General features: G+C 28.2%; 11 protein-coding genes and 1 long non-coding RNA gene across 12 annotated transcripts; 5 read left to right on the top strand and 7 right to left on the bottom strand.

Annotated features, from left to right (window-relative positions):
* Positions 1-91: 91 nt before the first annotated feature.
* LOC113789113 (uncharacterized) lies at positions 92-3,941 on the top strand. The gene is made up of 6 exons (XM_075821605.1): positions 92-482; positions 551-1,130; positions 1,198-1,880; positions 2,113-2,463; positions 2,539-3,118; positions 3,194-3,941. Exons 1-6 carry the CDS (start codon positions 144-146, stop codon positions 3,877-3,879), a joined length of 3,219 nt encoding a protein of 1,072 aa, XP_075677720.1. The 5' UTR covers positions 92-143; the 3' UTR covers positions 3,880-3,941.
* On the bottom strand, positions 3,928-4,866 carry LOC113789119 (3-oxoacyl-[acyl-carrier-protein] reductase FabG-like). Its single transcript, XM_027338612.2, has 2 exons — positions 4,379-4,866; positions 3,928-4,307 (listed from the first exon to the last, which is right to left on the bottom strand). Exons 1-2 carry the CDS (start codon positions 4,859-4,861, stop codon positions 3,984-3,986), a joined length of 807 nt encoding a protein of 268 aa, XP_027194413.2. The 5' UTR covers positions 4,862-4,866; the 3' UTR covers positions 3,928-3,983.
* Positions 4,867-5,269: 403 nt separating this feature from the next.
* LOC113789118 (testis-specific serine/threonine-protein kinase 3-like) lies at positions 5,270-6,438 on the bottom strand. Its single transcript, XM_027338611.2, has 2 exons — positions 5,630-6,438; positions 5,270-5,540 (listed from the first exon to the last, which is right to left on the bottom strand). Exons 1-2 carry the CDS (start codon positions 6,331-6,333, stop codon positions 5,270-5,272), a joined length of 975 nt encoding a protein of 324 aa, XP_027194412.1. The 5' UTR covers positions 6,334-6,438.
* Positions 6,322-7,339, bottom strand: LOC113789106 (platelet-activating factor acetylhydrolase IB subunit alpha2-like). Its single transcript, XM_075821594.1, has one exon. It carries the CDS (start codon positions 7,233-7,235, stop codon positions 6,537-6,539), a length of 699 nt encoding a protein of 232 aa, XP_075677709.1. The 5' UTR covers positions 7,236-7,339; the 3' UTR covers positions 6,322-6,536.
* Positions 7,340-7,640: 301 nt separating this feature from the next.
* Positions 7,641-8,455, bottom strand: LOC113789121 (platelet-activating factor acetylhydrolase IB subunit beta homolog). Its single transcript, XM_027338615.2, has one exon. It carries the CDS (start codon positions 8,359-8,361, stop codon positions 7,651-7,653), a length of 711 nt encoding a protein of 236 aa, XP_027194416.2. The 5' UTR covers positions 8,362-8,455; the 3' UTR covers positions 7,641-7,650.
* A 966-nt stretch (positions 8,456-9,421) lies between these two features.
* Positions 9,422-10,501, bottom strand: LOC142645396 (platelet-activating factor acetylhydrolase IB subunit alpha1-like). Its single transcript, XM_075821502.1, has one exon. It carries the CDS (start codon positions 10,418-10,420, stop codon positions 9,719-9,721), a length of 702 nt encoding a protein of 233 aa, XP_075677617.1. The 5' UTR covers positions 10,421-10,501; the 3' UTR covers positions 9,422-9,718.
* Positions 10,502-10,675: 174 nt separating this feature from the next.
* On the bottom strand, positions 10,676-11,591 carry LOC113789122 (platelet-activating factor acetylhydrolase IB subunit alpha2-like). Its single transcript, XM_027338616.2, has one exon. The coding sequence runs from the start codon at positions 11,525-11,527 to the stop codon at positions 10,814-10,816; it is 714 nt and encodes a 237-aa protein (XP_027194417.2). The 5' UTR covers positions 11,528-11,591; the 3' UTR covers positions 10,676-10,813.
* Positions 11,592-12,275: 684 nt separating this feature from the next.
* On the top strand, positions 12,276-12,942 carry LOC142645426 (uncharacterized). Its single transcript, XR_012846557.1, has 2 exons — positions 12,276-12,688; positions 12,766-12,942. It is a non-coding gene; the product is annotated as an uncharacterized LOC142645426 (long non-coding RNA).
* A 2,352-nt stretch (positions 12,943-15,294) lies between these two features.
* On the bottom strand, positions 15,295-19,929 carry LOC113789132 (uncharacterized). Its single transcript, XM_027338626.2, has 4 exons — positions 19,799-19,929; positions 16,749-19,731; positions 16,293-16,550; positions 15,295-16,209 (listed from the first exon to the last, which is right to left on the bottom strand). Exon 2 carries the CDS (start codon positions 19,683-19,685, stop codon positions 18,507-18,509), a length of 1,179 nt encoding a protein of 392 aa, XP_027194427.2. The 5' UTR covers positions 19,686-19,731; positions 19,799-19,929; the 3' UTR covers positions 15,295-16,209; positions 16,293-16,550; positions 16,749-18,506.
* On the top strand, positions 15,367-18,506 carry LOC113789131 (flavin-containing monooxygenase 5-like). The gene is made up of 3 exons (XM_027338624.2): positions 15,367-15,999; positions 17,361-17,676; positions 17,738-18,506. Exons 1-3 carry the CDS (start codon positions 15,367-15,369, stop codon positions 18,430-18,432), a joined length of 1,644 nt encoding a protein of 547 aa, XP_027194425.2. The 3' UTR covers positions 18,433-18,506.
* Positions 19,930-20,045: 116 nt separating the features above from the next.
* On the top strand, positions 20,046-20,971 carry LOC113789133 (CB1 cannabinoid receptor-interacting protein 1-like). The gene is made up of 2 exons (XM_027338628.2): positions 20,046-20,234; positions 20,309-20,971. Exons 1-2 carry the CDS (start codon positions 20,127-20,129, stop codon positions 20,864-20,866), a joined length of 666 nt encoding a protein of 221 aa, XP_027194429.2. The 5' UTR covers positions 20,046-20,126; the 3' UTR covers positions 20,867-20,971.
* Positions 20,972-21,144: 173 nt separating this feature from the next.
* LOC113799106 (uncharacterized) lies at positions 21,145-24,680 on the top strand. The gene is made up of 5 exons (XM_027349692.2): positions 21,145-21,874; positions 21,946-22,229; positions 22,317-22,523; positions 22,605-23,037; positions 23,164-24,680. The coding sequence occupies exons 1-5, from the start codon at positions 21,280-21,282 to the stop codon at positions 24,663-24,665; spliced, it is 3,021 nt and encodes a 1,006-aa protein (XP_027205493.2). The 5' UTR covers positions 21,145-21,279; the 3' UTR covers positions 24,666-24,680.
* Positions 24,681-25,155: the final 475 nt, after the last annotated feature.

Raw genomic sequence — 25,155 nt, 5'->3', positions numbered from 1 at the left:
AAGTGTATTCGGATGTTTGTTTGTTTGATGTGTGATTTGATTTGATTTGAAAATTTGGGTATAAAAATCTTTGGGTAATTTTGTTCCTTACGATAATTAATTTAATTATAATTTGAAAATATTCAATAATTTTTGTAAAAAAAATGTTATCAATTTCATTACTGGTTCAATATTTCATCTATTTGATTGGATTTTTATCCATAATTCCATTATTAATATGGATTTATGTTGAATACAAAGAATATCAAATAAAACAACGTTGTAAACGACAAAATCTTCCATATGCACGTTTACCGGCATGGAATTTTGCCGTATTATTAGGTTATGGACAACGTTTTGATTTGTTTATAACCAAAGCAATCCGTGAACATGGAAAAATATTTGGTTTCAATATGTTTAATCGTATGACAATTTCGATTGCCGATCCTGAATTAGTACAGATTGTTTGTAATCGTGAATTTACTAAATTTCCAAATCATCGTGTAAGTTACTTTATGTAAAAATTGTTTTGATAATTGATTTTTGATGATTTTATTTTGGAAATAAACAGAACATGGTAACCAATGATCCAATTTGGGATAATTTTCTATTCGTATTGAATGATGAAGATTGGAAACGTTTACGAGCAATTGTATCACCAACATTTAGTACGGGAAAATTACGTAAAGTAAAACCAACATTGGATGAAAATATTCAATTAATGTGTAAACATTTGAATAAAATGATTGAAAATGATCCCTGTGTTAATATGAAAGAAGTTGTCGGTGGTTTTACAATGGATAGTATCATACAGATATCGATGGGTATAAAAATTGATTCATTACAAGATCCAAATAACCCGATACTACAAAATGCTAAAAAATTATTCGGACAAGGTATTTCTTTTTTGGATCTAACTATATTTGCATTAGCAACGGCATTTCCAAACCTATTGAAAATGATCGGTTTAAAAATACAACCAGATGCATTAAATTATCTGGCAAATATTTCAAAAGAAATAATCAAAAATAAACGTGAACAAATGAAAACTCGAGATAAATCACAAAAAGCAAATAATTTTATTGAATTAATATTGGAAGTTGAGCAAGAACAGAAGCAGATTCTTGAACAAAATGGTAAACCATTTAAACGTAAGTCTATTAGTTTTTGTTTGTCGTTTGGTTTGTTTGAAACTTCAATTTTTCTCAAATCGAATAGATATTAACAATGATGAGCTGATTGCACAATGTGTTACATTTTTTACGGCCGGTTTTGATACAACATCATCGGTTATATTATATGCTATTTATTTATTAGCATCAAATCCCGATGAACAGGAAAAAATTTACAAATCAATAATGGAAACATTGGAAAAATTAGCCAAAGAAAGAGATGATGGTTGTTTGGATCCATATGAATTGATTACATTTGAATCATTGAATCAATTTGATTATTTTAATGCTGCTTTGAATGAATCAATGCGTTTATTGACAATAGTATTTTCTATTGATCGAATGGCAACTGAAGATGTACATCTTGAAACAAGTGATAAAAAAATATCGTTCGATGTACGTAAAGGTGATTTAATCCGAATACCGGTAATCGATTTACATAATGATCCGGATAATTTTTATGAACCAAAAAAATTCATTCCCGAACGTTTCCTGCCGGAAAATCAAACAAATCCGGATAAACAATTTAATAAATCAGCATTTCTACCATTCGGTAGTGGACCAAGAAAATGTATAGCAACAACATTAGCATTATTTGAAGCTAAAATGATGCTCATACATTTTATTCGTTTATATCGTTTAAGTTTATGTTCAAAAACTAAATTCGATTTTCATGTTGTTATTGATTCACTTATACCAAAAGATATTATCTTAAAAGTTGATAAACGTTGATTATTATTATTAATAATAATAATAATAATGATGACATTTGTTCAATTTTCTATTCAAAACACAGGCAAACAAAAAAAAAATATCAATTTTATCACTTTTAATAATCAAAAAAATCATTGATAATGATAATATCATTCATGTGTTTGATTGATGTCTGTGTGATTATGGATGGATATATAAAATGTTGTTGATTTTGTTCAAATATAATTTTTCTCCCATTTATGATTGAAAACAAAAAATGTCAGCAATTTCATTACTGATTCAATATTTTTATTATTTGATTGGATTTTCAGCAATCATCATTCCATTACTAATATGGATTTATATTGAATACAGAGAATATCAAGTAAAACAACAATGTGAACGGCAAAATCTTCCATATGTACGAATACCGGCATGGAATTTTGCCGTTTTGTTTGGTTATGGAAGACGTTTTGATTTGTTTACAACCAAAGCCTTCAATGAACATGGTAAAATATTTGGTTTTAATATGTGGAATCGTATGACAATTTCAATTGCCGATCCGGAATTAGTACAGATTGTTTGTAATCGTGAATTTACTAAATTTCCAAATCGTCGTGTAAGTTTAATTCTCCTTGATATTTGATGAATGAAAATTGTTTGATGATTTTATTCTGGAAAACAAAAACAACAGAACATGGTCACTCATGATCCAATTTGGGATAATTTTCTATTCGTATTGAATGATGAAGATTGGAAACGTTTACGAGCAATTGTATCACCAACATTTAGTTCGGGAAAAGTACGTAAAGTAAAACCAACATTAGATGAAAATATTCAATTAATGTGTAAACATTTGAATAAAATGATTGAAAATGATCCCTGTGTTAATATGAAACAAGTGGTCGGTGGATTTACAATGGATAGTATCGTACAGATATCGATGGGTATAAAAATCGATTCATTACAAGATCCAAACAACCCTATAATTCAAAATGCTCGAAAACTGTTTGGGCAAGATATTTCGTTTATGGATTTAACTATATTTGCATTAGCATCGGCATTTCCAAACCTGTTGAAAATGATCGGTTTGAAAATACAACCAGATGCATTAAATTATCTGGCAAATATTTCCAAAGAAATAATCAAGAAAAAACGTGAACAAATGAAAACTCGAAATGAAACACAAAAAGCTAATAATTTTATTGAATTAATATTGGAAGTTGAACAAGAACAGAAACAAATTTTGGAACAAAGTGGTAAGCCATTTAAACGTAAGTGTAAATGTTCAACGATTTAAGCAATTACAGATTACCATTCTTCTTAAACCTTTTTTATCAATCGAATAGATATTAACAATGATGAATTGATTGCACAATGTGTTACATTTTTTACGGCCGGTTTTGATACAACATCATCGGCTATATTATTTACCACTTATTTATTAGCTTCAAATCCAGATAAACAGGAAAAACTTTATAAATCAATAATGGAAACAATGAAAAAATTAGCTAAAGAAAGGGATGATGGTTGTAATGATCCATATGAATTGATAACATTTGAATCATTGAATCAATTTGAATATTTTAATGCTGCTTTAAATGAATCAATGCGTTTATTAACAATTGTATTTTCAATTGAACGAATAGCAACTGAAGATGTACATCTTGAAACAAGTGATAAAAAAATATCGTTCGATGTACGTAAAGGTGATTTAATACGGATACCGGTAATCGATTTACATAATGATCCGGATAATTTTTATGAACCAAAAAAATTTATACCCGAACGTTTCCTGCCGGAAAATCAATCGAATCCGGATAAACAATTTAATAAATCAGCATTTCTACCATTCGGTAGTGGACCAAGAAAATGTATAGCAACAACATTAGCATTATTTGAAGCTAAAATGATGCTCATACATTTTATTCGTTTATATCGTTTAAGTTTATGTTCAAAAACTAAATTAGATTTTTATGTTAATTTTGATACATTAGTACCAAAAGATATTATTATGAAAGTTGAAAAACGTTAACCCTTTGTTAATAACCACGGAGGTTAACATTTGAAAATTAAAAATCAATTTTTGATGAAAAACCCTTTGTTTTTTATTCAACAAAAAAAAATTCTTAATTCAAATTAATATGGTTTCATTAACAAAGAACCACTATCGGTAACAATATTTGAACCGGTCATATTTCTAGCATCATCCGATGCTAAAAACATTGCTAATTTTGCAATTTCAATTGGTTTTGGCACAAATTTCAAAATAGTTCGTTCTCTGATATCATCTTCATAATCTGCGAGAATTGTTTCAGGCATGCCAATCGAACGTGCATAACGTGTTGTTACCGAACCCGGATTAATTGAATTAACACGAATTCCTTTACCGCCAAGTTCTTGTGCTGATGTTTTTGTTATCATATCCACAGCAGCTTTTGATGAACTATACAGGATCGAATGCTGTTTTGCAAAAAATAGACATTATTTTCAAAGGGGAAAAATCTTATTCAAACCAAACCAAAAACACATACCGGTCTTATTGAAGCCATACTAGAAATATTGATAATATTTCCACGAGTTTTTTCCAAATATGGTACCGCCAATTGTGTTAAATAAACCACCGATCGAACATTTAACGTAAAAACTTGATCAAAACCTTGCATAAGATTCTCGTTCAAAAGACTATCATATGGTGAACCACCACCAGCATTATTAACAAGAAAATCTAAACGTCCAAATGTGGAAATTGTTTCATTGATTAATCTGAATGGTAACGTTGATTGATCAACAACTAAATCACCAATAATTTTTAATGGTTTTCGATTGAATTCTTTTTCAATTTCATCAGCTATCGATTGTAATGCATTCGAATCACGACCAGTAATTGTTACTTGAGCACCATTACGAGCAAATTGTCTAGCAATTTCAGCACCAATTCCTGAACTTGATCCAGTTACAATCGCTACTTTATCATTGAAATTATATTTGGTTTCCATTGATGATGAACAAGACATTCTTCTCTAGACAAAAAAAGACAACACACTTGTTGATCGTCTTCAAACTAAAATATCAGGTGAAAATGTTCTTTGTTTCAATGAAAATATCCATCGATCAACAAACCAAACCGACCAAAAACTAGTTTAAAAACTTTAATGTTTTTTATCGTTTCAAGGACAGGTTGAACGTGTTCTTCTTGCTTTTCAAGGATTTAAAGAGAGAAGGGTAGGCGAGGGTTGATTTTTTTTTGGTTTTCATTTTGCGAATATAATTTATTATTAGTTTTTTGTTTTTTTGTTTTTTTTTTGAAAAATATATTTCTATCATGTGATGTGTGTGTGTGTCATGGTGTTTGTGTACGGTATGTCACGGTGTTTGTGAATGGTGTTTGTCGTCTGTTTGTTTTGTTTTGATGATAATTCAAATCAAACAATAGCCCTTAACCATCTTGTTTGAAGTAAATCACTAATCTTAATACGATTACTATTATCTGGATCTAACATTGCACGAATTAATTGTTTCAGATCTTCCGAAATAAAACGTTCATAACGTGTACGAAATTTCCAATCACGATTTAATTGTTTTTGTAACATTTCTTGATAATCAACAAACATAAATGGTAATGTATCATTTGTCATTATAAATATACAAACACCAAGACTCCAAACATCATATGCTAATGGATTATATGGTACCCTAAAATCGATTGATTGAACGAAAAATCAAAAATCCGGTAATGAAAATTTGACAGTTAAAAAAATAACATTGAAATAATAACTACTTACCCTTGTAAAATTTCAGGTGCAAAATATGGTGGTGTACCACACCAATCAGTTGCTAAACGTTTACCATCCCAAATAAGCGAAAGACTAAAATCGGAAATTTTTGGTTGTCCATAACGATTCAACAGGATATTTTCCAATTTTAAATCACGATGTGCAATTAATTTTTGATGCATATAATCAACACCGAAAAATACACCACGAAATAAACGGCGTGCACGATCATCCGATACTGGACCATTTTTTTTCAATAAATCAGCAAATGTACCAGCATCCACTAATTCCATAACCATAACATATGCTAAACTTGTATTAAATGCTTCATAAAAATGAACAATATTTTCATGTGATAATTCTCGAATAACATATATTTCATTACGTAAACAAACATCTTTATAATGTTTTGAACATTTATCTAATTCAATTAATTTCAATGCAACTTCCATTGATTGTCTTAAATCTTTTGCACGAAAAACATGTGCATACGATCCGGATCCGATAATATTACGTAATTTATAACCTTTTTCTAATAATTCTCTTTGATGATCATTTCTTAATTGATTACTTTTTTTATTTTCTAATGCTTGTTCAATTTCATGTTGTATACCTTGTCTAGGATCTAATTTAGATATTTTTATATCACGATTATTTGTACGAAAATATCTGATACGTGTTACATCGGAAACTTCAACATCTTTTGTTGACATTTGCTTGATTTAATTTTATAATTTTAATTTTATAAAAATTATTTTTCTAATTTAAAAATTAAAAAGAAAAATGATTAAACTAAATACATTTACAAATTTTTTAAAAGAAATTTTCATGGATAATTTTATATGAAAATTTACAAAATTGTTTTGGAAATTTTGTAAATTCGATTTGTAATTTAATTTGTAAATTATTTTGTAAATTATTTTAATAATTTTGAAAACAATGGTTCCATAACTTTATGCCACAATTGATAACCTTGTTCGGTTAGATGAAGATGATCATGGACATAATATTTTTCAATAATTTTACCTGGATTTGTTTCAAAATGTTTAGTTACATCAAGATAAAAAATTCGTGAATTATCCTGATAATCGTGGATAATATTGTTAACTTCGGCAACTTTTCTATCGATTGATTCACCACCACGTGGAAATACACTTAACAATAATATTTTTGATTTGTTCATTTTGGCCAATAATTCTTTCAAAATCATTTGAATACCTTTAGCAATATCCGATGGTATATCACCAATCGGAACATTATTCGAACCAATCATAATAACAATAACTTTTGGTTGTAAACCATCAAATTCACCATGTTCAATACGCCATAAAACATGTTCAGTACGATCACCACTAATACCATAATTAAATGCATGACGTTCGGAATAATATTGTTTCCAAATATTTTTACCATCCGTTAACCAACGTTCAACAATAGAAGCACCAAGAAAAATAGCATGAATTTGTTGACCATATTCCCGGGTTTGATTTAATAAATGTTGATGTTTTGATTCAGTTCCTTTATGTTGTTCAGATTTCCATGGTATACCTGTTACCAAAATGATATTTGTAGCCAAGAATATGGTCAATAATATCGTTGATGATGGACAATACATTTTTTTTTTGTACGTTGTAACTTTGAAATATTGAAACCAAAAAAAAAATATGAATATAATTCAATGGAAATGTATCGATCTATAGCTAAAATACGAATGGTTTTTTGTTTCTATATATTCATTAACCATTAATGTCACCAAAATTGTCATCAATGGTTTTGTTATCATTATTTCAAGAGTTTTGTTTTCTTTTCAATCAATCAATCAATCAATCAATCAATCAATTGATTGATTAACCCTCATTATAATATGTTTGAGTGTGTTTGTGCCATGGATTTTTATTATCGATTAATTATCGATTATCATCATATCTTTTTATTGATTATTTGATTTTTTTTTTTGTTTTACAAATTTAAAATTAATTAAAATTAAAAATTAATTAAAAAAAGAAAGATTATTATTTTTATTCATTCATTCATTGTAATAATTTTTCAAACATTGGTTTCATAATTTCATGCCACTTTTCATATCCTTTTTTACTAAATACCAATGCATTGTCATAATAATATTCTTTAATCAATTTACCAGATTCATTACGAAAATATTTTGCTAAATCAAGATAAAATATTTTTGAATCATCCGAATTATTTTCAATAATATCATTAATTTCATCAACTTTTTGATCATTAGCTTTATTACCACACGGTAAAACACTAATCAATAATATTTTGGTATTTGGAAATTTTTTCAATAATTTTTTCAATATTATTTGTATTGCTTCAGCAATATCAACCGTACTATCATCAGTATTAATAATATTGAACAAACCGATTTCAAGTACAATTAATTTTGGCTGTAAACCATCCAATTCACCATTTTCAATACGCCATAAAACATTTTCAGTACGATCATTCCAAATACCATAATTATATGATTGATGTTTTTGATAATAATTTTTCCATATTTCTTTACCAAACATTGTCCAAGCACTAATGAAAGTAGAACCAAGAAAAACGGCCTGAATTTCTGAACCAAATTGTTTTGTTTGATTTAATAATTTTTGATGTTTAGATTGATACCACATATTCGCATCTGGTTCAGGTTCCCATGGTTTACCTGATGATAATACCGAATTGATACAGATAAAAGTCAATATTACCAAAAACAATGTTGATGAATTATACATTTTTTCGATAACAAACAAACAAACAAATTTATTAAATTGAATCGATCGTTGTAAATGAAAAAAAATCAATATCTGTGTTTGTTTGTTTCATTTTATATTCCTGTGTGTGTAAAGGGGTGAAAAGATTATGTCAACAAACAAAAAAAAATCTATCAAGCGTGCCAACGTGTTTAAAATATCAACAACTTTTGATATTCACCATTAATACCATAATTAAATACCTGATGTTTTGAATATATTATTGTTTCCAAACATTTTTACCATCACTTTTATTGTTATTGATAATTAATGTTTTAATCACATTATTGATTTATTGGTTCATATCTTTTTATTGATAATTTGATTTTTGTTTTACAAATTCAAAATTATTAAAAAATTTAAAATTAATAAAAAAAAAGAAGATCAAATATTATTCATTTTGTAATAATTTTTCAAACATTGGTTTCATAATTTCATGCCACTTTTCATATCCTTTTTCATCTATTGTAGTCATACCATGATAATGAAATTCATTAATCAATTTACCAGATTCATTACGAAAATATTTTGCTACATCCAGATAAAATATTTTTGAATTATCCGAATTATTTTTAATAATATTATTAATTTCATCAATTTTTTGCATATGATCTTCTTGTTGATCACATGGAATAATACTTATCAATAATATTTTTGTATTTGGTAATTTTTTCAATAATTTTTTCAATATTATTTGTGTTGCTTTAGCAATATCAGCCGAACTATCTTCACCCTTTGCAATATTCCAATGACCGATTTCAAGTACAATTAATTTTGGCTGTAAACCATCCAATTCACCATTTTCAATACGCCATAAAATATTTTCACTACGATCACCCCAAACACCATAATTATATGATTGATGTTTTTGATAATAATTTTTCCATATTTCATTACCAAACAATGTCCAAGCACTAATTGAACTAGAACCAAGAAAAACGACCTGAATTTCTGAACCAAATCGTTTTGTTTGATTTAATAATTCTTGATGTATATTTTGATAATATTTAGCTTCACCTGGTACAGGATCCCATGGTTTACCTGATGATAATACCGAATTGATACAGATAAAAGTCAATATTACCAAAAACAATGTTGATGAATTATACATTTTTTTTTTTTTGATAACAAACAAATTTATTAAATTGAATCGATCGTTGTAAATGAAAAACAAATCATCAATATCTGTGTGTTTGTTTGTTTGTTTCATTTTATATACCTGTGTGTGTAAAGGGGTGAAAAGATTATGTCAACAAAAAAAAAAAAAAAAAAATCTATCAAGCGTGCCAACGTGTTTAAAATATCAACAACTTTTGATATTTTCATTTTATTATTATTATTATTTTAATAATTTTGAAAACAAAGGTTCCATAACTTTATGCCACATTTGATAACCTTGTTCGGTTAGATGAAGATGATCATGAACATAAAGTTCATCAATAACTTTACCCATATTTGTTTCAAAATGTTTAGTTACATCAAGATAAAAAATTCTTGAATTATCCTGATAATCGTGGATAATATTATTAATTTCGGAAACTTTTCTATCGGCTGATTCACCACCACGTGGAAATACACTTAACAATAATATTTTTGATTTGTTCATTTTGGCCAGTAATTCTTTCAAAATCATTTGAATACCTTTCGAAATATCCGCTGGTTTATCACCAATCGGAACATTATTCGTACCAATCATTAAAACAATAACTTTTGGTTGTAAACCATCAAATTCACCATGCTCAATACGCCATAAAACATGTTCAGTACGATCACCACCAATACCATAATTAAATACATGACGATCGGTATAATATTGTTTCCAAACATTTTTACCATTATTTAACCATCCTTCAGTAATAGAATCACCAAGAAAAATAGCATGAATTTGTTGACCATATTCCCGAGTTTGATTTAATAAATGTTGATGTTTTGATTCAGTTCCTTTATGTTGTTCTGATTTCCATGATATACATGATATCAAAATGATATTTGTAACCAAAAAAATGGTCAATAATAATATTGTTGATGAAGAACGAAACATTTTTCGGATAGTAAACACACACACAAAATAAAACAATGTAATTTCTAATGAAAAAAATTATTATTATTATGGATCGAAGACAGGTGGTACACCTGAAATATCTTACACTGTTTTATATATATTGTTAGATTATGCACAAACAACATCAATCAAGATGCTTTTTATCATTTCAAGAGTTTTGTTTTTCTTTCAATTATATCATTTAAATGTCTGTTTTTTATTGATTGATTATTGATCGATTATTAATTCATATGATTATTGATTGATTTGATTTTTGATTTTTAATTTTTGATTTTTAATTTTTGATTTTTGATTTTTAATTTTTGATTTTTGATTTTTAATTTTTGATTTTTGATTTTTAATTTTCAAATAATAAAGTAATTATTATGATAACTATTTTAACAGCTTATCAAACATTGGTTGCATTATTTTTTGCCACATTTTATAACCTTCTTCCGATAAATGTAATTTATCTGGCATATAAAGTTTTTCAATCAATTGTCCAACATTTGTACGAAATTTTTTCGTTACATCCAAATAGAATACCTTTGAATTATCGGAATTTTTCTTAATAATTTCATTAATTTCATCAACTTGTTGATCATCCTTTTGGCCACCACGTGGAAATATACTCATCAATAATATTTTTACATTCGATAATTTCGTTAATAATTTTTTCAATATAATTTGCATTGCTTTACCAACATCGGCTGGTTTATCATGATTAGCAACATTATTTGTACCGACTAATAAAACCAATAGTTTTGGCTGTAGACCATCCAATTCACCATTATCAATACGCCATAATACATGTTGTGTTAGATCACCACCAATACCATAATTATATGATTGATGTTTTTCATAATATTGTTGCCATATTTTTTTACCATTATTCAACCAATTTTCAACAATAGAATCACCAAGGAAAACTATCTGTATTTTCTTACCAAATTGTTTGGTTTGATTTAATAATTGTTGATGTTTGGATTGATATGTTGGTATATATTGTGGTACTGGATCCCATGGTTTACTTGATGATGATAATATCATACAGGTATTACCAATAATAGCCAAAATAATCAAAAACAATGTTGATGAATTATACATTATTTTTTTTTGTTAATTAACTTTGATAACAAATTATGTCAAAAATCAAATCAAATCAATCTGAATTGATACCTGTGTTTTTGTTTTATATATGTTCCTGGGATTATTTCCAAAAGAAACAATGTTTTGAAAAAAAATATCAACAACTTTTGATATTTTTTTTCAGTTTGTTTGTTTTTCCAAGAATTTTACATTTTTAATTATCATGTGTATTTCTCAAAATGTACTTATTTTTTTTTTATTTTTATTTTTTTTTTTTTTTTGGTTTCATGGGGTTAAGAATTTATGGAATTTTTTTTTGTTTTGTTTTGTTGAATTCCATTGATTGATATTTAAATCATGATTATTACTGATTTATGGTTGATTTGAAAACCAAAACCAAAATCAAACAAACGAAAAAAAAATCTGAATTTTTTTTTCGAACCAAATTTTTGTTTCATTTTATCGTTCAGGTATCCATGGTTTACCTGATAATACCGGTATTTTGATAATAAAAAAAAATCATGTTAAACAAATGTTGATGAAATTATGAATGAATTTTCGATTACAATTACGATAATAAATTCTTATTCAAATATATGGATAGAATCCGAATCGATCGATGTGACTTTCAAAGAAAAAAAAATAGGTAGAATACCTGTGTTTGTTTGTTTTTTTATTCATTCATTCATTCATTATTATTCCACACAACTGTTAACCCTGTGTGTGTGTGTGTTTGCTTAAAAAATAAAAAATTTCCCAAAAAATGAATCGATTAATATTAATACCATTATTATTAATATTAATAATAATTATTTTAATTAGTTTAGTTTTATTATTAACATATCGATTTGATAGATATTTAAATGATTAGTAAAAAAATCCAAAAATTATCATTTGATTTGGTTCAATGAAAAACCGAAAAAAAAACGGAAAAAAAATTGCCCAAAAATTTCAACAAAAAAAAAAAATAAAATAAAATACTGACAATTTTGTTTTGTTTCAAAGTTTCAAACAAAAAACAAAACAAATCTCAACAGCCAACCGGTAGTGGAAAACAATGTAGGTCATCAACAGTCGGTCGTCAACATCTTTTCTCTTTCTAACTTTCTTTTTCTCTTTGTTCACCATTTTTTTTTTTTTTGTTGCAAAAATGGCATATCACACGCACAGGTAAAACAGGTAAGATTATGTTGTTTTCGTCAACAAGAAATAATGGCTGGTTGAATTTTTGACTTTCTTTTCTTTTCTTATTGTAGACCAAAACAACAACAACAATCACAGCTTGTTCAACAAACAAACAAACAAACAAACAGCAAAAATGACCAAAACCAAAATGGACATTATTGGTAACCATTGTTATATAACCAAAATGAAGGAAAGAAAATTGGATAAAAATAGCATCCATAGTCATGGGATTTACACACACACACACACACACACACAAGAAAAAAAATTTCAAATCAATCAAATCGATTAAATCATCATCATCATCATCATCGAATCAATCAAATCAATCGTTTTTAAAAGGATTTTCCATGTAATTTCATTTTTCATTTTTACATCTAAAAAAAAAAATTGAAAATTTCCATTAAAAAAAAAAAAATTTTCTTCATTTCAGTTTTAACTCTTTGATTTGTTGTTGTGTTAAAATATTCAAATTCTTTCCCTCTTTCTGTTAATGAAAAAAAAATGTTAATGATATTTTTCCCTTGCAATTCAAATCGATTACGTTTGACAAATTGATTGATTGATTGATTATTCTGTTGGATTTGATTGGTGTAATAAAATCCCACATTAACAACTTTGAAAACAGCCCAAAACAATCAAAAATTTTGAATAGGAAAAAAAAGCAAAATTGAAAATCCTGGTTTAAGCATCCCAAGCAGAAATTTTCATGCTAAATACTGCCTATTTTCGTGCTAAAACACTAACTTTTTGCAAGCTCAAAATGTGCTAAAATCGATATATTTTAGCAGTAAAATAGACAGTTTTTAGTCACCAAAGGCAAAAAAATAGTGCGTTTTTAGCACGTAAAATCGGAACTTTTGCCAGGGAACTTTCCCAATAAATTCCCCAAAATATTCTCATATTCCGTATATTCGCGCCGCACTTTTGCCAGGAAACTTTTCCATAGAAATGAAAAGAATTTCCGAAAACATTTTTATCTTCCGTAAATCCATATTACATTTTTTTTTTTATTTTATTACATTGGAATCATATATAATTCTTAGATACATAAAGATTTGAGATTTTTATTTAAAAAATTAATTCATGAATGATTGATTTTTGTTGCTTTCCCGATTGCCGGGAGCAAATGTTAAACAAATATTAATTAATTGTAAACAGCACAGTTTTACCAAAAAAGAATAATTATAATTATTGGTTACCCAGCATACTGTGTTCTTTGCCAATATATCTTTTTCTTGAAAAGGAACTGCATCTTCTTCAGTTCTGGTTGAATCCACAAGTTTTCATCTTTTTTTTTTGATATTTTCGGGAAGTAAACTCAGCATATAATTGATAACGGCGAGAAAACAAACCAGGGATTGAACCTTTAAATTTGATTGTCTCCAAATCTTTCAGCAACTCTCAAGCAGATTAGAATCTTAACCTATAAGTTATATGCCTATAGGCATTTCGAGTTCTTCAATAATATCTTTGGGATTTTCAAAATTCATCGAAATCTATTGTTTGATGATGTTTCTTGCAAAAACTTGGGAGCTACAAAAAATTTTTATTATTATTTAGCAATTAGTGTTATCTTTCAATGAAACTGGAATGAATAAAGTTAAATAATTAAAAATTGTATTTTTATAATATAAATTTACACATTGAACAATACGGAAATTCGAATGGGTGGATGTTTGTTTGTCTCCACATTCACTGTTTGGTGAAATCTTGATTCCAATACGATTAGGATAGTTGGCAAAATCCCCATGTCCTGATATAAATTGGACATTGTAATAATGTTGAACAAAGAACAACACGTGGAACTGAGCCCATAACAAATGAATGAGTTTTAATATATGTTAAGCAAAAACTTTAAGTTTTTTCGAAAATCGAACAAATATAAACGATGACAAATTATGACTCAGAAAAATTTTAACATGACGATTGAAAATAGCAATTTTTAGAAAATATTTAGCAATTTTTCAACCGCAAAAGCCATTTTGACCATTTTGTGCCTATTTTGTTCTTATTGCGTGCTTTTTTCTTGCTTAAGCAGAAAATAGCACGCATTTTTTTAAAAAATTTCTGCTTGGGATGCATAAATAATGCACCGTGATGAAAACAAGAGAAAATGAAAATGAATTCAAAATTGGGAAAAAACACTTTTTTTCATTCATTTTTCTTTTTCTCTCAATTCTTTTTTTCTCTTTCAAATTTTCTTATTTCATAATTTGAATGGAAAAGTTACAGAAAAAAAGAAAACCAGAAATAAACACTTGAATCCTTATCTTTATTGTCAATTTCTCTCCTTCTGTTCTATTCGGGGTTATTTTTTTTCTATACCAAAAAAAAGCAAAAAAATCTTCAAATTTTCATTTTCACTTTGTATCATTCGTCATCATCGTCATCGTCCAAAAATCAAAAATCAAACATCAAACATCAGACATCAAACTTGCTTCTTTATTATCAATTCATTACCATTAATCTTTGATTGATTTTTGGCGCTGATAACTGTCGTCTATCTATGCTTGTCATTCGAGAAAATTTTCATTAGAAAAATTTCATTCAGCGTTTTTTTTTGGTCATATAAAATTGATTGAAAGTTATCGATTGAATTTGCTTCGTTTGTGATTTTTGACTTTGTTTGATTTCTGTGTTTTTTGATTTTTTTCAACCGAAAAAAAAATATGATGGGTAAAAAAATTGCTATAATTGGTGCCGGTGCAACCGGTATGACATCGGTTAAAGCATGTTTGGAACAACAATTACAACCGATTGTATTTGAAAAAACCAATTATACTGGTGGTTTATGGCGTTTCAAAGCCGATATGGATGAAAATGGTATTGCTTCGGTAATGAAATCAACGATCATAAATTCAAGTAAAGAAATGTCAGCATTTTCGGATTTTCCGCCACCACCGGATTTTCCGAATTATATGCATAATACAAAAATGGTTGCCTATTTCGACATGTATGGTGAACAATTCAATTTCCTCAAATATGTTCGTTTCAATCATGAAGTATTATCATTAGAATTATCTGATGATTATGAACAAACTGGACGTTGGAAACTTTGTGCTCGTAATCTTTCAACGATGGAAATATTTGAAGATATTTATGATGGTATTATGGTTTGTACTGGACATCATGGTACAATATCGATGCCCGAATTTCCCGGTCAAGATCGTTTTAATGGTAAAATTTTGCATACACATTCATTAAAACAATCGAATGGTTTTGAAGATCAAAACATAGTTGTTGTTGGTATTGGTAATTCAGGTGGTGATGCAGCAGTTGAATTATCATATGTTGCAAAACAGGTAAGTTATTCTTAAAGTAAAAAACTTTTTTATTTGTGCGAATGAATCGGTATTTTTAAAAAACAAACAACAAAACAATACAAAAAAAACGGTAGAAAAAGAATCGAATATCAAAGTTTTTTTTTCAGAAAAAAAATTGCCACAATTTTGCCAATAATAAGATATATAGATATTCGCTGATTCACCAATCATATTTTTTATCGCAAGTTTCTAAAAAAATCGTTAGGAAAGCAAAAAAAAAAAAAAAAACATTAGTTATCAATCAATCAATAGCCACCATCAAACACACTTACGTTTGGTACGTAAACATGTTTTTTCTTTTGTACAATTATCGCATTTATCATTGCTATTTACATTCATTGTTGATTTATTTTTAACAAATGATGTTGATGATTTAGTCGATCCTAATCGATTATTGCTGCTGCCGCTATTGTTATTGTTGTTATATTTATCATTACCAAAACGACCAACTACTGTCGATTTTGTTGTTGATAAATGATATGATTCATGAAATTTAGTCATAATTATATTTGATTCAAAAAAAGGAAATTCTGTTTTGAGAAAGAAGATAAAAAAAATTAGAAAAACCAAAAGAAAAATAACGATTTTGCGAATTGTGTTTCAGGCAAACAAAACAAAAACAAATTTCTATGACCCATTTTTTCCACCGAGAAAATGAGTTTTACATAATTTGATTGTTTGTTTGCTTGATGTTTTGAAGTAAACATTCCAAAGAGAGAAAAACATACCTGAATTTAGTTGTCGAATGTTTGTTTGTTTGTTTGAATCAAATCAAACCAAAAAGATGCCAAACAAATGATTGATTGATGAATGAATGGATGATTGTTTTGGCTGCCCAAAAAAAGAAAAACAAGATTCGAATGTTGAAACTTTTCAAATCTTTTTTTTGATTTGTGAAAAGATTCAGAAAAAGATCTTCGAAAATCTTCGAAAATCATCACACCGACACACCGAAACACATGATATTCGGCGCGAACACTTCAATATTCCACAGTCGAAAACGTTGATAAAGTCACGTAGACCATGGCTCTTTTCAAGTTTTCGTTCGTTCGTTCACTCTCTCTCTCTCTCTCTTTTCACATCAATTTGCCCAAACAGCAGCGGCGCTGATTGTGTTTATTTTTAGCCCAATATATCACAGCCACGAATTTTTCTCTTTTTTTCGGCTTTCTTTCTTTGGCCACTGTGGTCAAAAAGCGCTCAGATTGTCATTGTGTCCAAAATGAAAAAATTGGCGCCAAATTTATTAAATTTAAATTTGGCTATTTTCCTTCAAATCGATACAAGATGTCGCTCAATTTGTTTTGCTACTTTTGTTCATTTGAAATCCTTTTTTTCAGGTTTATTTATCAACCCGAACCGGTTCATGGATATTTAATCGTGTTGGACCAAATGGACAACCATTTGATCAATTAATGCATCGACGAATTATGAATGAATTTTTTCGTCATCTACCATATTCACTTGTATGTTCAGTTGTTGAAATGCAACTGAATTCAACATTCGATCATGAAGAATATCAATTAAAACCAAAACATCGTGTTTTATCACAACATATTATGGTTAATGATACATTGCCGAATCGAATCCTTTCGGGTACGGTAAAAATTAAAAGCGATATTGATCATTTTACTGAAAATGGTGTCGTTTTTAAAGGTAAAGTTGATGCTTTTTTCCGAAAGAATTCTTTTCTAAAAACATTCTGGAATTTTTGCAGGTGAAAACGCAATAACACCTTGTGATTCAGTTATAATGGCAACCGGTTATAAAGTTCATTTTCCATTCATATCGGAAACATTAATTCCTGTTTATAAAAATCAAATCCGCCTTTATAAATATCAATTTCCAGCACATTTAAAACATCCACATACATTGGCATTTATATCATTGGCACAACCAATCGGTGCTTTATTACCAATCGGTGAATTACAAGCACGTTGGTTTTCATTATTAATGGCCGGTAAACTTCAATTACCTGATCGTAAAACAATGGAACAAGATATTGATTCAAAATGCGATTATAATAAACGTTTTTATCAATCCGAACGACATACAATTCAATGTGATTGGATCGATTTTATGGATGAAATATCCGAACAAGTTGGCTGTAAACCACCAGTTTGGAAATATTTGTTTACTGATTTTAAACTATTTTTACATATAATGTTTGGACCATGTGTACCGTATCAATATCGTTTGGTTGGACCAAATCATTGGCCAGAAGCACGTCAAGCAATTCTAACTACAAACGAACGTATTCGTGCACCATTAAAAACAAACCAATCAATCAAACGTCGTAAAGATTCGGGTAAAATTCTTCAAAATTTTACAATGATTCATATGATCATATTGTTAGGATTATCATTGATTTTTTTCATTGTTATTTTTATATTCAAAGCTGTTTTTATCTAAGAAAAAAACCTTAGGGTTGCTTTTATCGTTGGTTAAATAAATAAAATATCCGGTTTTTAATTCATATTCAAAAATCATGATGTTTGTTGTTGTTGTAAACGTTTTAAACGCATACGTTTTTGTACATAACGTAAACATTCATCCAATGATTCAATTGGACTATCTTCATAATTATCTTGATTAAAATAAATCATTAACCGTGAAACAAGTTCCCATGCTTCTTTATCGGTTACTTCTTTACCATTACCAATAATTGATTGTTGTTGAATTGGTTGAATATTATTATTTGTCGCTGTTATTGTTGTTGGTGGTAGCGATTTTTGTTGCGCTGTAATAATATTGCTAAAATTGATTCTTGATTCTTTTTTCATCTGAGTTTCAGCTATTATCGACGAAGATGATGAATTTCCCATTAAATCTTCTCGTTGTTGTTCATTATAATTTGTTGAATTTTTTGCCTTCATTCTTGCTGAAAATCTTCTGGATCTATTATCAAGTTTTGCTTTACGATTCATTTCAATTATTTTCTGTAATTCCAATTTTCTTCTTTTCTTTTCAGTCATTTTATTATCATCATTCGAATTATCTTGACTTTCAGAAAATTCACAAACAAAATGTTGTTCAATTGGTGGTAATGATTGTTGTTGTTGTTGTTGATTTAAATCCGTATATGTTTGTTGATGTGGTTGTTGATTAGTATCGATACAAATAAAATTTACAGTATCAGGCATACTAACAATATCGGTTATATATTGTTGAGTATTTTCGATTGTTTCATGTTGTTGTTGTTGTTGTTCACCAGAATCACCATGATTACCATTATGATCACCACTATTTTTCGATCTATCACCCGAATAAGATCGTAAACGATCAAGCGTACGAATCAATTGACTATCTTTCGGTAAACGTTCATTAATTTCTGTTGGTAATGTTGAACGATGTGTTTCAATAATTTGTTCAACCGGTTCATTGGTTGTACGTGCACGTTCTTTCATGGCAATCATTGCACGTTGTACATGCATTTCAATCAAATCCGGACCATGATCATGTTCATGTTTCATTTTAAGATCATCACCATTTTTAAACATACGACCACGACAAAATTTTTCCGTACAACGAAATGATTGTGTAATACCATCACTTAATTTACGATCATAACGATAATGATAACCATTTGTAAGTAAATGTTGACCACCACGTTGTGATTCAACAATATAAATTTCGTTTATATTATTTTCATTGATACTGTTCATTTTTTTTCGGTTTCGAACAACCAGAAAACAACCATGGAAAACAATCCTATTTTAAAGAAAGAAAAAAATTGAAAAAATTCAAATCAAATTTTAAAAAACCGCCAAAAACAAACCAAAAAAATTGGCTGAAAAAAATTTTTTTTGTTCCAAAATAGCTCAATATTGATGGATTGAATTGGCTCAAACCAAAAAAACCCAAAAACAACAAATCGCTCAAATTGTTTACGAATACAAAAAAAAAAATTTGGGGACTATTTGGGTGAAAATAGTTTTTGTAAAACGAAAAAAAAATAGCCGCGCGTAAATATTCGAAATTGTCAAAATATTCAAGTTTGAAAATTGAAAAATTGAAAAACATCAAATAATGTCGTTGTTTATTGATTTTAAGATGGTCATTTCATCATCAATCATTCAAGATAAATCATCGATCAGCAATCAATCATGAATAATAAGACTTCAATTGGCTGTATCATTCGAATCAGTAATGAATATTCGAAACAACATAATGTTGATGGTGGCAACCATGAGACGATTCCTTTATATTTTAAGGTTGGTAAATTTGAAATGATGAGTAGAGATTTTTAATGATTTTTTTACTTTTTGCTTGAAAAAACAAATTTCAGGAAGATGGCCAACGTTTTCGAATGCAACAAACGCTAAAAATGCTCATCAATTCGGCATATAATTTTGAAATACAATTCAAAGGAATTCATTCGAATTTGAAAATTCAATTAGTAAAAATTGATTTAGGTATTGCTGACCAACATGATATATATTCATCAACATTTGTTGATTTTAATCTACATAATCGAAATCATCGTTCAATGAACAACAACAATTCCCGACAAATTTCATTTATTTGGGATTCGAATGGAAAAATTCCCATGGAAAAAATTCGTAAAAAACGAAGAGATTTCTTAACGATAACAATCATTTTATCCAATATGACAACGATTGAAATACGATTTCAAATTCGTTTCTATACGAAACCGGGTAAACATTTTAGTTGGGGTGAAGAATTAGATCATTGTAAGGGTGAAATCTCGATCAACAACTGCAATGGTAACCGGACATCCAATCCACTGATGATAATAAATCCAACGTTGATTGCAAAACCAAAATATTTTCGTCTATTAAAACAGCAGCAGCAACAACAACAATCAATGTTGGCATCCAACTAAATAACCAAAAAACAAAATTAATGTAATGTTTTTAAAAAGAAAACATCCTGTAATCAGTGGAAAAAAATTATCATTTTAAATAAAACTTTTCTATTATAAATCAAAGATTATCTTTTCTCAGATTTCTTACTTTAAAATTGTCCGGTTGTCAAGTTATTGATCAATCGATCAATCAATCAATCGATTAATCAACGGTAGGTATTGGTTACAAAGATTTTTTTTGAGAAAGAAAATCGATCAGCTTTTTTTGGATTTTTCTTTATCAATTTTCAATTTTTTTTCTTTTTTGTTTTTCGATTGCACATCATCATTGTCGTCGTTATTTCTTTCTGATTATCGATTTTTGCGTTTGTTTTTTTGCGTTTGTTTTTGTTTTTTGCGTTTGCGTTTTTCTGTTTGCGTCTTTGCGAACTATGGACGCTGAATATGATGATATAGCATTGAACGATGATGACGAAGTATTCAGCGATGGACAACAATCAATTCGTTTACGAAATATTCATCCAATCGAATCATCATCACCATCCGTTTGGTTACGTAGAATTTTCTGCAATTCTTTTGTACCGTTTATCGGTTTATTTGCTCTATGTGCATTCATTGGTATCGGTACACCAATGATATGGAATCAAATATGGAAACCAAATTCAAATATTACAATCGAAACTGATCTTCGTTATGATTGTCAACCATTACAACCACTATTTAGACAGAAATGTAGTGAAATTTGTAAATTGGATCAATTAGCAAAACAGGATGAAATTAGCTGTTATTATCGTATGGAACGTAATGAAGATTTGGGTGATAATTTCAATCTGATTCCTCGTTATAAAATTGAAAAAATTAATCAATTTAATTATATACTTTCGCTACAAAATGCACCACCATTTATAAATGATCCAAATAATGATGATTTAACAAAAAATCCAATTATCAAATCAAAATTAACACTATCAATTCGTTATCATAATTCAAATCATTCAAGTGTTTTGATTAAACCAATCGATGAAGGTAAAACTTTTGATTCTTGATAAAATTGATTTTAAAAACTTTTGAAAATTTCAATGTTTTTTCTATACCAGATGAAACACTGTGGACAAAACATTATGATTTTAATTATCAACCACATAATCAATCAATCAATTCGGAAGCAACAATAACTGTTGAAAATGATTTAAAAAATGATTATTTTCAATTGAAAGTTCGTCGTAATAGTACTGATGCACGATTGTTTGATATGGGTTCACATACACCATTTATATTTGCTAATGGTTATATTGAAATCACTACATTGATGATCAATGATATTATGTATGGTTTAGGGCAATCAAATCAACCATTTCGTCATAATTTTAGTATACCAAGAGTAAGTGAAAGGGTTAAGAAATTCAGCTTTGTTTTTTTTCTTATTTCGATGTTTTTTCTCGCTTTTTCCTTCAAAAACAACAAACAGAAATGGAATCTATTCAATCAATATCATGATAATCTGACAATGAATGCAACAAGTTTATTTGGTAGTCATCCATTTTATCTTGGTATTGATAATCCAAAACAAGGTAATGCATATGGTGTACTATTATTGAATAGTTTTCCAATGCAAGCAATGATTAATGCACGGCCAAGTTTAACATTACGTACGATTGGTGGTCATCTTGAATTGGTAAGCTACGAATCAGAAAAACATGATTTAATGATTAATCACATTTAACATTTACCTACCAACCATTCATTTTTTATATAGCATTTTTTCTTCGGTCCAAAACCAATCGATGTTATTCATCAGTTACAGAATTTTATTCATAAACCAGCAATGCCACCATATTGGTCGCTTGGTTTTCATATGTGTCATCAACAATGTTCATTACCAGAATTTGATAAAACAATTAGAAAATTACAATTATTATCAATACCAATTGAATCGGATTGTGGTACATCAATGAAAATTATTGATCATAAAAATCAATTAAATCAATTCGCTGAAAAACTTCATAATCAAAATTTACGATGGATTTCATCAAATATTCCACATTTATTATCAACACCAACAGCAGATGGCAGCAGTACAATTGATGATCAATGGAAAAATAAGAATCTTTTGTTGAAAGAAAATAACAATGATGATGGTGATGGTAAACCATATTCCGGCTTGATTTTTGGTTGTAAAAATTCTAATGGTAAGTGTTTTTAATTAGAAAAAAACGAAAACAATTCGCAATGGAATTAATCGAGTTTCTAATGAACGTTTCTGTCTTTTTCTTTTTGTTTTTCCCTTGTTTTCCCGAATGTTTTTTCGTCCCAAGTTGCACAAAATCAACAAGCATATTTTCCTGATTTATTCAATCCAAATGGCCAGAATTTATATTCAAAAAATGAATTGAATATTAATGCCGATGGTTTTATACTTGATTGGAATATACCAGTAAATTTAGCCAATGGAAATCATTCATGTTTATCAATGTTAAAACAATATAAATGGAATTATTATTATTTTGCACAGTTAAATGATAAAAATCCATGTTTAAATTTATTATTATCATCGCAATCATCAAATAATCAAACAATTGGATCATATCTTTCCGTACATAATCTATATGGATTTCAACATTCAAAAATTGTTTATGAACAACAATATCGAAATCAAAAAAAACGTCCATTCATAATGAGTTTATCAACATTTTTAGGTAATGGTCGTTTTGGTGGTCATCTATCAATACCAATTAATGGTACATGGGAAATGTTACAATTTACTATGAAACAAATGTTGGATTTTAGTTTATTCGGTATACCGATGACTGGTTTCCCGGTTGGTGGTTATAAAGGTTTTGAACGTGAAAAAAATGGTAATCTTATGAGACAATGGTATCAATTTGCATCAATGCAACCATTTATGATTGCATATAATGGTTTTGGTGAATTTGAAACACAATTTCAACCATCATTAGAGAATACAATAAGATCATCAATTAAAACACGTTATCGTATCCTTCCATATTTATATACATTATTTTATCATTCAGCAATTGATGGTGATTTAGTTGCACAACCATTATTTATACAATTTCCAACGGATATTCATACATATAAAATACAGAATCAATATATGTTAGGATCAGCATTAATGATAACACCATCATTAGAAATGGATCGTTCATCAATCCTTGTACATTTTCCAAAAGGTCGTTGGTATGATTTTTATTCTGGACAAATTGCATGGAATAATGATTATGGCCAAACAGAATTATCTGTTGTTAATATTAATATACATTTACGTGGTGGTCATTTGATTGTACAACAAGAACCATTATTATCGATTGAAGAAACTCGGCAAAAAAATCCATTACAATTATATGGTGGTTTTGATCGTCAACGTCATGCATCAGGTGAATTATATATGGATAATGGACAGGAAAAATTTCCAGCTAAACGTTTTTTACGTATATTTTTCCAAGCTTATTATAATAATCTTACCATAACAATTGAACAACATGAAGATTATTGTCGTGCAATGAAAAATCAAATAGAAAAAAAATATAATACCCTATTGAAATCAGTAAAACTGTGTGGTATTATTGAAAAACCAAATCCATATTCAATTGATTTATATCAAATTGATACTGTACATAATGGTAAAGAACAATTGAAAAAATTACGTACAATTTCTGGAACGAAATTTATTCAATTTGATGCAAAATTTGGTGTATTATCATTTGAAATTGATTTAGATTTATGTTCAGTACCATATTCGGATACAAAAATTTCTATATTTAAATTTTTTCTTAATTGGAATTATACTAAATATTAAATCATTTGAAACAAAGATTAAAAAAAAGATTTAGTTTTTATTTTTCTTAAGAGAAAAAAGTAAAAAAGTAAAATTCAAAACAAAATGAAAGATTCATGGGATTTTCTTCTGAAGCAAATCTTTTTGTATCATCAGGCTCTTTATCCATACATCTATTTTTCTTTTCTTTTTCTTTTCTTTTGTTACAGAAACATTGTCTGCCTGGCTTATTTTTATTTTTATTTTAACAAAGAAACAAAACATAATATTCTTTGCTCTCTCTGTGTGTCTCTGTGTGTAAGGCATCTTCTAATATTATCATGTTTGACTCTCTCATCATCATAATCACTTCCTGAACTTTTCAATTCATCCAAAAAAAAAAGAAAGAACTAAAATAAACTCATTATATTTTCATTTGTATTTAATATGCTAATTAATGTCATAGATTTTTGCTTGCTTGCTTGATTTTTGTGTATTGTGTATTCTGTGTATGTTTGCTTCTCAGTGTGTC

This window comes from Dermatophagoides pteronyssinus, unplaced genomic scaffold (genome assembly GCF_027571235.1).
Source record: "Dermatophagoides pteronyssinus isolate colony J.1.1.1.1 unplaced genomic scaffold, Derpt_VIB-CSIC_2022.12 sq0011, whole genome shotgun sequence".
Taxonomy (NCBI): domain Eukaryota; kingdom Metazoa; phylum Arthropoda; class Arachnida; order Sarcoptiformes; family Pyroglyphidae; genus Dermatophagoides; species Dermatophagoides pteronyssinus.
This window is presented reverse-complemented; position numbering and strand designations above follow the sequence as displayed.

Coding starts and splice junctions, on each gene's coding strand:
- LOC113789113 (XM_075821605.1), top strand. CDS start 144: ATGTTATCAATTTCATTACTGGTTCAATATTTCATCTATTTGATTGGA. Junction 483..550: donor CTAAATTTCCAAATCATCGT/GTAAGTTACTTT, acceptor GGAAATAAACAG/AACATGGTAACCAATGATCC. Junction 1,881..2,112: donor TCTTAAAAGTTGATAAACGT/TGATTATTATTA, acceptor ATTTATGATTGA/AAACAAAAAATGTCAGCAAT.
- LOC113789119 (XM_027338612.2), bottom strand. CDS start 4,861: ATGTCTTGTTCATCATCAATGGAAACCAAATATAATTTCAATGATAAA. Junction 4,308..4,378: donor GTATGGCTTCAATAAGACCG/GTATGTGTTTTT, acceptor TTTGCAAAACAG/CATTCGATCCTGTATAGTTC.
- LOC113789118 (XM_027338611.2), bottom strand. CDS start 6,333: ATGTCAACAAAAGATGTTGAAGTTTCCGATGTAACACGTATCAGATAT. Junction 5,541..5,629: donor GCACCTGAAATTTTACAAGG/GTAAGTAGTTAT, acceptor AATCGATTTTAG/GGTACCATATAATCCATTAG.
- LOC113789106 (XM_075821594.1), bottom strand. CDS start 7,235: ATGTATTGTCCATCATCAACGATATTATTGACCATATTCTTGGCTACA.
- LOC113789121 (XM_027338615.2), bottom strand. CDS start 8,361: ATGTATAATTCATCAACATTGTTTTTGGTAATATTGACTTTTATCTGT.
- LOC142645396 (XM_075821502.1), bottom strand. CDS start 10,420: ATGTTTCGTTCTTCATCAACAATATTATTATTGACCATTTTTTTGGTT.
- LOC113789122 (XM_027338616.2), bottom strand. CDS start 11,527: ATGTATAATTCATCAACATTGTTTTTGATTATTTTGGCTATTATTGGT.
- LOC113789131 (XM_027338624.2), top strand. CDS start 15,367: ATGATGGGTAAAAAAATTGCTATAATTGGTGCCGGTGCAACCGGTATG. Junction 16,000..17,360: donor TATCATATGTTGCAAAACAG/GTAAGTTATTCT, acceptor CCTTTTTTTCAG/GTTTATTTATCAACCCGAAC. Junction 17,677..17,737: donor AAATGGTGTCGTTTTTAAAG/GTAAAGTTGATG, acceptor GAATTTTTGCAG/GTGAAAACGCAATAACACCT.
- LOC113789132 (XM_027338626.2), bottom strand. CDS start 19,685: ATGAACAGTATCAATGAAAATAATATAAACGAAATTTATATTGTTGAA.
- LOC113789133 (XM_027338628.2), top strand. CDS start 20,127: ATGAATAATAAGACTTCAATTGGCTGTATCATTCGAATCAGTAATGAA. Junction 20,235..20,308: donor CGATTCCTTTATATTTTAAG/GTTGGTAAATTT, acceptor AACAAATTTCAG/GAAGATGGCCAACGTTTTCG.
- LOC113799106 (XM_027349692.2), top strand. CDS start 21,280: ATGGACGCTGAATATGATGATATAGCATTGAACGATGATGACGAAGTA. Junction 21,875..21,945: donor GATTAAACCAATCGATGAAG/GTAAAACTTTTG, acceptor TTTCTATACCAG/ATGAAACACTGTGGACAAAA. Junction 22,230..22,316: donor ATAATTTTAGTATACCAAGA/GTAAGTGAAAGG, acceptor AACAACAAACAG/AAATGGAATCTATTCAATCA.